The sequence below is a fragment of the Passer montanus genome, unplaced genomic scaffold (genome assembly GCF_014805655.1).
Source record: "Passer montanus isolate IOZ18808 unplaced genomic scaffold, ASM1480565v1 scaffold3, whole genome shotgun sequence".
NCBI lineage: Eukaryota > Metazoa > Chordata > Aves > Passeriformes > Passeridae > Passer > Passer montanus.
The window spans coordinates 20,166,693-20,179,240 of record NW_024367707.1 but is presented as its reverse complement, the minus strand read 5'-3'; the positions used below and the strand labels follow the sequence as shown (position 1 = coordinate 20,179,240).

At 41.0% G+C, this 12,548-nt stretch overlaps 1 protein-coding gene across 1 annotated transcript in view; it reads left to right on the top strand.

Moving 5' to 3' along the window:
- Window positions 1-12,548, top strand: part of MAP4K4 (mitogen-activated protein kinase kinase kinase kinase 4) — a 162,052-nt gene that overhangs the window by 117,331 nt on the left and 32,173 nt on the right. The window contains exons 10-13 of the mRNA XM_039714422.1: window positions 1,361-1,536; window positions 2,206-2,278; window positions 2,732-2,994; window positions 10,105-10,202. Of these exons, the coding sequence (XP_039570356.1) occupies window positions 1,361-1,536; window positions 2,206-2,278; window positions 2,732-2,994; window positions 10,105-10,202 (610 nt within the window). The remainder of the gene's footprint in view (window positions 1-1,360; window positions 1,537-2,205; window positions 2,279-2,731; window positions 2,995-10,104; window positions 10,203-12,548) is intronic.

The window sequence follows — 12,548 nt, the reverse complement described above, 5'->3', positions numbered from 1 at the left end:
CCATTTGCATTAGCCATTCATTGACATTTTTATGTGAAATAATAACATTCAAGGTGTGAGGAATAAAAAAATCTGAACCTCCAAGTTACGTTGGATTCAGCTTTTTTTATTACAGTAGGGAAGTGAATTGATGGATGGAAATAATTGTTTTTCCTCTTAAGCATGTGGTGAGGATGTTTGCTCTCCAAGCACTGGAGCACGTTGAGAGCACGTACCAGTTAAAAAGCAGCTCTGGTCCAAGACAGTGTTGCTGTCACTCAGCTGTTTGGATAGAGTGCTCAGTTGCAGGTTATGAGAAGATAGGCCAAATGGTGACAAAGTTGTAGAATCAACTCGTAGAGCCGTCATGGAACGGCTTGGGTTGGAACCTTAAAGATCATCTAGTTCCAAGCCCTGCCATGGACAGGGATGCCATCCACTAGTTCAAGTAGCTCAGAAACCCATCCAACCTGGCATTGCATGCTTCCAGGGATGGGGCATCCACAACTTCTCTGGGCAGCCTGTTCCAGTGCCTCATTGCAGTTTTGAGTATTTCCACAATTGGATTTTGGCAGGTAGCTTGTTTGGTGACTTCTTTCTGGAGAGATCCCCTTTGAAGAGTTCAAATGAAGTGCACATTTTGGAAAGGTGGTGCTTCAGCTTAGCTAACTCCCATACCCTGTCAGTTTATGCTGTGTGCAGGAGGGGTTTAGTTTAGCTTATGCCCTTAAATTACATCAGAGACTCAAAGTGTCTGTGTTGAACAGACAACACTGACCAACACCCACCTCTAGTTCTGTAAATTTTTTTTTGTGTGTGAGTCTTAAGGTAAAAGATAACATAATCTTAAATTCTGGCAGATCTAAATCTGTGAGCCCAGGTGCATGCAAAAGCAGTGTGGTGCTGCTTGTGGCAGGAGAATGGCAGACACAGTTCTCCTGACTTTGGGTATGGCTGTCTGTAGCATGGGTAGGTGGAGGTACACCAGAGCTGCCCTGCCTCTGCTCCAAGCAGGCTGGATTCTATCCAGCTCTGATCCAGAAGCAGCTAGGCTGGGTTTACATGATTTACCTCACTCATAAATCCTGACTTTCAGAGCAGTTATCCCTCTGAAAGAGGGCGCACAGAGTGAGGCTGTGCCTGAGTGCTCCAAGAATGTTCATGTCACCCTGTGTCCCTCCAGCTCTGTGTCACTCCAGCCCAGTGCTCAGCTGGAACACACTCAGATCTGTTTAGGAGGTACACTTGCAAGCAGCACTTGTGCTGTTCTCTAGGACATGATGCTCTTGGAGCAAAATAATTTGAGGAGGGACAGGAAAAATGTTTCAGCTGAGTTTTACCTCTCATAGTTTGCTTTTTTTTCCCCTTCCTGCTTTTTCAGGTCGAAAAAGTTTTTCAGCTTTATAGAAGGTTGTCTAGTGAAGAATTACATGCAGCGACCTTCTACAGAGCAACTGTTGAAACATCCCTTTATACGTGACCAGCCAAATGAAAGGCAAGTCCGAATCCAGCTTAAGGACCATATAGACAGGACTAGGAAGAAGAGAGGAGAAAAAGGTATGCAGCTTCTAAAAACCAAGTCTTTGCCACTTGTCAAAAATGCATATATGTGTCCTGCTTTGTATTCTAAGTACCCACCCCAAGAGAAGCTCCTATAGCCCAAATCCTTAAAAAGTTTTTTTTTAATTCATAGTTTGGCTATCAGAAGGCTCTGTTTTGTTCTGTCCTTTACAGAAAAAGTATAACTTTCAACTGCTGTATTTTCTGATAGATTAAATTTGCTCACTTGCTGCCACTGGCTCTTCCATACAAGCATTAAACAGTATTTAGGAGGATATTGTCATATATGCCTTTCCCTTCTTTAGTCTGTGGTAGATTAATTTCCTGGAATGATGCCATAAATCAGATTCACAGGAAATAACCCATCACAAGAGCTGTGAAGCAAATGTTTTGGGCAGACTTTTCTCCTTTTTCAGGTGGTGCTGAAGTTCTCCAGGTGTCTTGTCTTACATGTAAAACCTGGTGTTGTTCAGGGAGTTTGCTGGAAGTCTTCTCCAAACCACTGTGCCACTGGGAAGATGAGCTTGTATATATAGAATGAGTTCTAGGGTCTGTGATAGATCTTCCCACTGAAGGGGACAGGAGCTGGTTTGCTGAGGTGCTACTGCAATTCCCCACTGCCCTAAAATTAAAGTACTATCCAAGCCTTTGTTTCTTTCCTGTTAGATGAGACGGAGTATGAATATAGTGGAAGTGAGGAAGAGGAGGAGGAAGTGCCTGAACAAGAAGGAGAGCCAAGGTAATAATTGCTTTTGGGATGGCTTTGGGCAGTCCATGCCAAGTAAGTCTAAAGATCTGTGATTATAAATCAGCATGCTAAATTTTTGTCTCTTATTAAGCAAATGTACAAACCACTCAAAAGGTTTGAATACCTATGCTGTGACTGTTAAAAGTTTGAAAGCTCCCCTTCCTATGACTTACAGCAAACAAGCTGTGGATGGAGATATATGGCAAGTATGATTGATCAGGGTCTCCACAGTGTTAGCATTTGCCCTTACTTTGCTTGGCCTCATTTCACGCCTTCCAGTGAGGGCTTGCATTTGACATACATCCAGTGTCTTTGCTCCAAAAGAAACGAGATTAAACTTTAACATCATGATATATTTTATTAATGTTCCCCTGCTTTGGCAAAGGTGTTTAATGGCCCATCAGGCTTTATCATACAGAAGGCTTTAGCTTCCTCTTGTTGCAGTTCCATTGTCAATGTGCCTGGAGAATCAACCCTCCGACGTGATTTCCTGAGGCTGCAGCAGGAAAACAAGGAACGGTCTGAGGCCCTTCGGAGACAGCAGCTGCTGCAGGAGCAGCAGCTCCGTGAGCAGGAGGAGTACAAGAGGCAGCTGCTGGCAGAGAGGCAGAAACGCATCGAGCAGCAGAAGGAGCAGAGGAGGCGGCTAGAAGAGGTAGAAACAGGAGACTGGATTTTGTGGGGGCAGAAGCCTCTCTCCCCCTCTTGTTTCCCATTCCTGCACCCATTAAAAAAGAATTCCTTGTAGCCCCAGGATATCTCAGGAAGGAAAATAGCATGTAAAAATCCACCTGTAAATGTAGAGCAAAGCACTTAAATCCATGCTTGGCTACTTGAATATAAGACGTCTTCCGGAGCATTTGAATATCCAGCAGCTCCTATGAAGGCAACAGGAGCCAGAGTGGGGTTGTTTGAAGGCGTTTTTTGTGGAAGAGGCTGTTTCTTGGTCTCTCTCTAGGCTTAGGTAGACAGAAGAGGAGATTATTCCCAGGTGGATTTTTCTCTCAAGAGTACTGTTTTGGGGGCCATAATATTTTTCAGATTTCCATTTCTCAAACATATGTGTTTGGCACTCATTCATGGTAGATGGAAGCCTGTTTTTTAATGTATTATTCTCTCATGCACAGTAGCTTAGTGATTAAAAGCCACCTAGATCATAAAATAATAGAATGATTTGGATTGGAAGGGGGCTTTAGAGGTAGTTCTATAAATATGTTTTGTAGATCAGTGTTAAAATTATAATTCTGGAGGAATTACAAATATATAAACCATACTTCTGTGATAGAGTAAGTATGCAATTTCTGTACAGTACTGGAAGATAAAAGAAAGTGAATGTATGTGGACAATATTGTTCTGTCATACTTTTCACCTCCTAAGATCTCGTGTGCATTTATATATATATATATATATATGTAGATGGAATATGCAACATAAGCCTCAGAAGCAGGAGGCTTTCAAAACAGCACTTTAGGCCAGAGCTGGATGTGACACAGAGTTGAAGTGAAACCAATGCTCTGGCTCTTCAGGAAGTGCAGGGTCAAATTCCAGTTGTCCTTAAATGACCTCTTGCTTGAGTCTGTTTCAACCTTTCACTTAGCAGTGATGGAAAAACTACACCCAGTCTGGTTTTCCAAATCCTGGTAACGTTTAATGAGGATGCAACCAGGACCAAATGTTGATTTGCATCCCGTGACCTGTTTGCATAACAAGTAATACAAAGTTCCAAATACCTTTCCAGGCCACATTATGCTCCTTATCCGTCTTTTCCAAAGTGCAAATGAGTTTAGTGCTGCTATAAGGAGGGATTGGTAGCTAAGATTCAGCCACACAAGAATCCATAAGGAGGGATGAGGGAAAGGCATATAAACCCCATTTCTCGACTGTTTCTTCCCCACCCATTAAAGAATGCCAAGATAAACCTCATAGCACCTCCAACTGTTTTTAGACTGTTTGTGGGGGGAGTAAGTAATAAAAAAATATACTAGAAAAATACAAAAATAAAAAATTGATATTGTCAAAGGTGGGCAAAAGTTTAGCTACTGCTTAACCGCTTAAATTTTTCTTAGTATGGGAGTCAATGATTTCTTTTAAATGCCCCTTTAATCTCTAAGGTTCTGCAGGCAGTATTTTTTGTTGAGGAAGAGGATTACAATTAAATTATCTAGGTCATTTAACTTTAGTAATCAGTGCAACTCTTAAAATCTGGATTTTCTTTTTAAAATAAAGGAGCTGCTGCTGCTAGTAGTGGAAACAAAGCAATGCACCATTTTCTCTGAGTGGGTGGAACTTTCTGAGGATGTTGCAGTTATAACAGAATGAGCAAGTAGAAAGAAAAGGCAGTTACCTGAAAGTTATGTTTAATCAGTCCTGCTTTTTAAAATCCAAAATAAAACTGACAGCTTCCACAACCACAAGACGGCATGTAATGTAGATTGTATTACTGAATAAGGTTGCACAGTAAAACATGTAAAATTTGTAAGATCAAAGCTTTTGACCTTACATGGGTCTGTAACCTCTGCCTGGTTCCTTGGAGGCATAAATAGGAATGAGTTACAAAATAGGTGAGTTAAAAAAGTTACCTTTTGTAAGTGTGTAGGCATATTGTTCATCAAATGCATTAAAATAAAAGACTCACATTTAGCTTTCAAGAAAATCCCACTTAGTTAATTGGATCTTGTGGTGGAAAAATGTATGATCCCAAGTGGTTTTTAACAAAACAGCAGCCAAAACAAGCTCTTTCAGATGGGGGAAGGGTAGTAGACACAAATTTAGATAAACATCAGTGTTGTGACACAATTGAAGGCCAAAATATTGAAATGTTGTCACTTTGTCCTTAACTCACCCCCCCTGTTTTGATGAAGCCAGTAAACAATGAGGAGCTTGATAATGGGAGTCAAGATTAGTGTCAGGCATTGAAGCTCAGGGCGTTCATAAATGCGTTGATATTTTTACCAGACTTGCTGTCTTGTAATTTTTGCTTGTGTAAAGTATGTATGCATATACCTATTTAATATTATTTGGTAGAATTTTATGCATTAGATAATCTTCCTGAACAAGTTGCATATACTTCCCCCCCTCCCCACTTCCTAAATTAAAATTGAGGGCTTGTTCTTACAATGCTGGCACAGAGCCTAGACAGTTTTGACCGAGACTGTAACAGGAACGGTGTTTAGGACATCTGCCAAAAACTCTAATTCTCAGCAGTATTAGAGAAAAGATTACTTTTTAAAAGGCATATAGGTGACTTCTAAAAGTTTTTGCAGGAATCTTGTAGTTTGTGTCTTACTAAGGAGGTGAAAATGACGTGTGGTCAAACTACAGAAAATTACGTGAGAATTTTGCGACTGGGATTTTATCTCACCCCCAATCCTCATTTAAAAGGTATATAAAGACTGTCAACTGTGTAGGTGTTTAGATAGTTTAAACAAGAAATCTGATCCATTCCTGGCTGTTTTAATGGGATTCTGTGATTCTATTCAGCAACATGGAGACAACTGCTTGCCATTTGAATTTGAGCTTTGCAAAACTGAGTCTGGCTCAGGAAGCTAAGAATTGGCTGTGGTGGAATCCCATTCTCTGTGGACCTCTGCATTTCAGGATAGCTTCATTAAATGGTGTCTCTGTCCCTGGTTATGAGAACCTAAGATGGATGTGTTTGAAGTGGTAGGTTATAGCTACACTGGCAAGTAGTACAGTCCTGTAGAAGCAGATTGTGGAGCACAATAATTAAGGTGCTGAGGACCTGAAGACTTCATGTGTTTAAAGACAGCAGGAATTCCTTTGGACTGGCTGAGGTCTAGACTCTGTGCCTGCTTGTGGTTGGAGTGCATCAGCCTTTTTAATTTCATCCAAAAGGCGTGGTTGGCACTCCAAGACATCTTCAGAATACGAAACAAAACTGGATACGTGGAGATGTTTGGATGATTCACTTCAAAAGAGCACTCCTGATCTGAACCAAGATGCTAATGTAGGTGTACCTGCAGGCAATTTTTGTCAGGGCTTTATTTCTTTTACAGCAGGGGAGCTTATTCTTATCTACTTAATTTGAATTGCTTGCATCTTGGATTGGTACTGAGTAAGAAGTTCTGCTTCTGGTTTATCTCTAGTGTGGACAAAGCAAAAATCTCTTTATTAATCTTGCCAATTCTCTTTCTAAGCTGATACCAGGCTACCTAATTATTTGTGAAAGATGTAATTAATATAGGTATCATCAATCTTCTTCTGAATACGAGACACAGTAATAATATTTTAGGAATTTAAAATTAAAGGATCTGTATCTATCTTGAGCATTTCACTATAGGAACGAAGGCCTGAATTCGTTGGTATAGACGAACTGCATGTGTAGTTGCATTGCCCCCTCCTGGTAAATCGTGCTCTACTGCATGGACTTCCAGTTTGGAGATGTCAGGTTCCATTATGGGATCATCAGTATTGCACCCTAAAACCAGATAAGGAGCCCAGGGTATTGACACTGTATTATCTCTGTGGGTTTTTAAAATGTTGTTTGCATAGTAAATGCCCATTTTGTGAAATGCAGTAATTTGGGGCAATATGGGCTCTGTCAAAATTCTGTTTTGGCATGTTTCACATTTCTTTGAAGAGTTCTTGCCTTATTTTCTGGCTAACAGTTTGCTTCTTGGAAATAAGCTTTTCATCTGACGTGTGCAAGAAAGTTGTTAATACCATACCAACTTTAGAAGATCTGGATATGCATCTGTAAGTTCAGGAGTCTAGATCTATACCTGCTGTTTCTTGGACCAAAAATTACAGTATGTGACAATCAGACAAACTAAATTTAGAAGGCAAATTTTTATATGTAGAAATATGACATCGATTTTAACTAATGGTTTTCCCTCTCCCACTCCTATCCTGTGGGCAGGCCTAAGCCACACAGTGATCAGGTTTTGGTGTCCCCATGGAAGAGTTGCTAGAGCCAGTCAGAAAGGCAACCTTGTGCCAACAGATGGATGCAAGAAGGTCAGCTATAGGGCTGGCTCTGAAGCCAGGTTGGGTCAACTCAACTTGCTACCAAACACTTTTGGCATTGCTTTGACAAGATGTGGACTAGGACCCAAGAGATGGTTGTCACTCTAGGTTTCCATTCCCTGGGTATGTTAAAAGTAAATTCCACTTCATTAGTGACCACTGGTTTGATGCAAAGATTTCAAAGACCATGTGCAAAGGAAGTGAGACCTTTATTTTACTTCTAGGGCTGGGAATAAGGGGATCATGCAGTGTGTTGTGCAAGCTCCTGCAGTGCTGGGTACCTCCCTTCCCACTCGCCTGGCAGGAGGCTGAGGCAGTGTTTGATGGGAAAGTGGAAGTGATGCTGAGAAACCTGATCTCCCTGCCTACTTTGGCACATAGACAGTAGTACATTTGTGAGATTTGTCTTAAATCCATTTTCCCCCTATTCCTTTGCTGGGTAATAAATATCTACTGATGTGCTGAGTTAGATATCTGCATCAAGGTTTCATTAAAAATCTCATATTTTGACAGTTGATTTTGTTTACTTTGTGCTGCCATGGGAAACCGGCTCTCTTAATCAGTTTGTAGCTTATTTTTCCTCATGTTAAGTTCAGTTATTTATAATTATCGCTGAATACTTCTGAATTAATTCAAGAAGTGATGAATTTGCCCATCTTCCTTGTGGTGAGAGTGATGCCATCCTGAGATCTGTTATATATCCACTTAACAATGTCAACACAATATTGTTTGAGTTGATAAATGTGCATAATTTATTAACCAGTCAGCAGTGTGCTGTCTCTTGCATGCTCAAGGCAGCAGAATTATTGTACTTCACGTCTTAGTTTTCTTAAACAAAAGCCTGTCAGACTTGATTAGCCAAGAAGGACCTGAATATATTGACTTAAATGTAGAAATTGCTTGACACTGAGGCATATATTCAGAAATAAAAGTGCCTACTTAATCCTTTTACAGTGCTTAAAAAATGAGGGAGGGGGAGCAGTGAAAAGCATGAAATGCACCGCGTGCCGTAGCTGCCTTGCAGCGCTTTTGCTATTTTTATATCTACATTCATTGAGGAGAGCTGGCTTAAGCACGAGTGAAAAGGCTGGTAAATGGATTTAGTTAGAAGAGATGCAAGAGCAAGGAAGCTGTGTTTCTGAGAAGATACAGAAATAAAGTGTGGGGGATAAAAGAGTTTATGTCTTGTGGCACAGGAAGGTGGTAGTGAACCCAGGATGATGCTGTGGGCCAGGAAAGAGGGCATGATAGTTACAGTGTGGGTGTATTTCAAGAGTGGTCTCCAGGAAAGTCACATCTTCCCCCAAACTGTAGTTAATGAAAGAGAATTGGAAAGCAGCCTGTATTATTTCAGTGCTGCTAATAGATGGACTCACAGAATGGTTTGTGTAGGACAAACCTTTAAAAACCATCCTTTTCCATCTTCCCTGCCATGGCCAGGGGACACCTTTCAGTGCTCAAAGCCCCATCCAGCCTAGCCTTGAACACTGCCAGGGATGGGACATCCACAATTTTTCTTGGTAGAAAAGCTCGGAAAAGCCAAGAACCATCTTTTTTCCCCCTCGTGTTCTCCACTGTCATTTCAGAATAGATTCCAGAAGATGAAAAGGCTGTTGATATTTCAGTTCCTTCATAGTAATGCAGGAAAATGTTCCAAGCAGAGAAAGGTCATTCCACAAAGTTGCACAGCAAGTGTAGATCGGCCTTTGCTTTTTCAGTTGAGCACAACTATGAAACTCACACCAGTAACTGGATTTGTGAGCCCAAAGTAAAGCTTAGTGTGAGTGCTCTTTCTTGCTGGACTACTTGAAGTGCCTTAAGATAGGCAAATCTGTGACAGCTTTGCTTCAACAGAAATTGGGGATAGAACATAAATTTGATAAGGAAGAACCAATGCAAGTTTTAATTTTTGTTCTTGGGATTAAATTTATGCGTGCTATTTTTTGACTGAAATTTCTTCCATATTTTTTAGCATATTATAGAAGCCTATAAGGAAAGTAAATGTAGTGATATTCCCAGTTGATGGTTGAACAGGAGACAGCTGGGTCTTTTGACACTTAGGCAGTTGTGGGAGGCTGCCTGGGATTTCGAGGTAGGTGGAGTAACTGGATGCTTATACTGAAGTGCAGGAAGAATTGGTCACGACTACATGGGCATTTAAAATGTCTTCTCTGAAGTCATACGTGGTGCTCCATAGACATAAATGAGTCAGTTCATGCTTTCTAGAGCTGTTTTCCAGTTTTTTTTTTTCAGACTTGAGCAGACCTAATCAGCACCCGTTTGTGTTTGGCTCATATGTGGAAGCTTATCTATGTAAATGTAAATCTTACTTAGCTGCTTTTTCTCTTTTACATATAAGTGCATTTGATGTTTTGGGAGGAGCTGAGGTGCTGTTGGCCAGCCTTCCTTCTCTCTTTTGGGCAGTGCATTAAATTAAGCTTGATTGTTGGGCCAACACTACAAAATTCTTAGCAGGTCAAATGTTTTAAGAGACAAGCTACTTACAGAAAGTTCAGATAGTTGTCATTTGAGTTAGCTGATTTAGTAGGACTGATCATTCCCTTTTGGCAACAAGTAGATTGTTGATGTCAAGAAAGTTGTCATCTCTGAGTTCAACAGTTGTTTGAGGATTGGGGTTTGTGTTAGCCTTTCTTGAAGAGAGGAGTGAGTTTCCACACCTCAGTTGTCATCAGGAATATGGTACATGACTTGTGTGTGTGTGCATGAAGAAACCAGAGAGTCTAAGTGAGGCTGCTTTTAGGGCTAGATGTGTGCTGGGTATGAGTTTAGTTTCCTGGTGGAACACTTGCATAAACTGTTTTGTCACTCAGTTGCAGAGCTTGCTAGTCCTGGTAAAGAAAGAAATAAACAAAGCTATCACACCCCTGAGCCAAAATCCCACTATGAGCCTGCAGAAAGAGCACGTGAGGTAAGTCCTGCTGGTGAGCAGGATCTGCTAACTGCTTCTCTGCCTGCTGGCATCAGCATGACTGGAATTCTGCTGCAGCATAGTTGGAGGCCAAAGCACCACTCATAAGGGGCAGGATGTTTTAAACCGTTGGTTACTGGTTTTCAAGCCCTAGGGCAACTTCTGCTACAATCACTGGAGTTCAGACTTTTTGAGGTGTAAAAGTTGGAAAGAAGGTCTGGAAGACTGCAGACTAAGGGGGCCTGGTTTTGGAAGTATCATGTCAGGAAGTTCTATCTGTGCTTCATCAGATGTGTTTTCTTAGGAAGTGTTGATGCAGTGCTCTGTGTCTCTGGCAAGTACTGGTGATTTGAAATTAAGAGGCAGTTGGAAAGCACAGACCTATGATAGATGTTAACACTCAGCACATGTGTACACATTTGGTGTTTTAATTTGCACTTTTCACAATTTCTTTCTCATGAACACAAACCTGAATTTCATTAGTTTCATTTTTGAAATGTTAAGTATTCTCTGCTGAGATCATGTCCTGCTCTTCTGAAACTCTGTGGTGCTGCCTTCTTGGACTTCAGGCACTTACAAGTTGATCTGAAGTGCTGTGCCTTTCAGTGAGTCTTCACTGGTCCATGAGTAACATTGGTAAGCAAGTGAATGCCTCTTTGATGTATATTTGGCTTTCTTTCAGTGATCTTATTCTTGTGTTTCACTTGAGCACCTTACTGCCCACAAACCACCAGACTGGGCAATGTTAGTCAAAGCTCTTAAAGGCATTCATCAGCTGCATGTGGGAACTAGGTAAATACATTTTGGAACAAGAACAGAAAATATATTTAGGCCTGCTAAACATGATAAAATAGCTCTCGGTTCAGCTTCATCCAGCAGTGCCTCTTAGTCTTTGAAGTGCTGTTGTTTGGGCTTGGTGGACACAAACTCATTTTATTCTAGATGCTGCTGTCCAAGTTCTTAATAAACCATGTTTGTCCTATCTCATCCATTCTGCTTGATGGTTGAAGTATCTGATGTCTTTCTTATTTGGAAGAAGTTCAGACTTGTCTGGTTTGTGATGGTGCAGACATGGAATCAGCCCTCTTGTCCTTTCTACATGCTCTTGGCCCACCTCAGTGAAAGCATAGCCAGTCTAGCACTTCTGTCCAGCCTGAATACTGTTTGGGATTTGGAGGGATGCAGAACTGTATCTGCTTCATTTTCCTTTCATAGCTGAAAAGGAGAGAAACTTAAAAAGATTCAAGTGTTCCTTTAGGAGAACCACTGACCCAGTTGTTTTTCCTGTTGTAGTCTTTCTTTTGTGATTGCTCTAGCCTAGAAGAGTAAAGACAGAAAAATTGGTTAGTAGTCAGATCTTCCCAGAGATCATTGTGTAATATTCTTTTTAAAAATTGTGATAGAAGTATAGCCATACCTGGCAGTGGGAATGCCACCATTTAATCCTAACAGCAGGCATTAACTCTGACATAATTCTTTACATAAAACAGTGAATTGGAATGAGTGTTCTGTGCCTCAGACTTTTAGCCATACTGCTTTCCAGAAAAAGTGTCCACCTACAGAGATGGTAAGGTGAAGTGAACTGACCTTCCTGACTGGCAAATTTTAATGGTGATTTGTTTTTTCCTCATTGCAGTAGCAATGAGGATATAAGGAAAAGGAATTCTAAGATTGGCTTTGGGAAACAGCAGGGAGCTTAGAACTTAATATTACTTCCAGGTACAGACAGTCAGATGACTGGAATAGGACCTCTTTCTCTCCAGGAACGCTCTCTATCTCCTTGCCACTTCTTGTCTGGTTTTGAGGACATGTCGCTCATGCAGTTTATGTGCCATGTAGAACAAACTTCCTATCATCTACAGCTAGAGATGTGAAAACCTCTTGCTTCAGACAGAAAGACTTGAGGCTTTTCCTTATTCTATTCATAACAAGGAGTCTGGCCTGTTTTTTAGACTTCAAAGAATGCCTCTATGAAGTTGAACACAGTGGTGAAAATGATTGCATGGTGAAGATGCTTGCCTCCACCATTATTGTTGTACTCCTCCCAAGACATGGTGTGTTTTCTGTAGACCTTAACAAAAGCTTGTCTGCTTGTTCCTATAGGCAACCTGGTACTGTCCTCAAATTTTGGAATGCAGAGGCAGGTTGGGTTTGTAGAGGAGCCCACCTGAGGCAAGGAGTCTGAAAACTTGCCTGTCTTCTGGAAGCCAGTCTCTCCAGACCATCACTCCTAGAGAGTATTAGGAAATCATCCCAATACTGGTTCCGTGCTCTGGGCACAAGGGTTAAAGCAAATTAAATCATCCCAACCTTCCAGTTTGATCTTTGGTGCTTTGATAAAATACT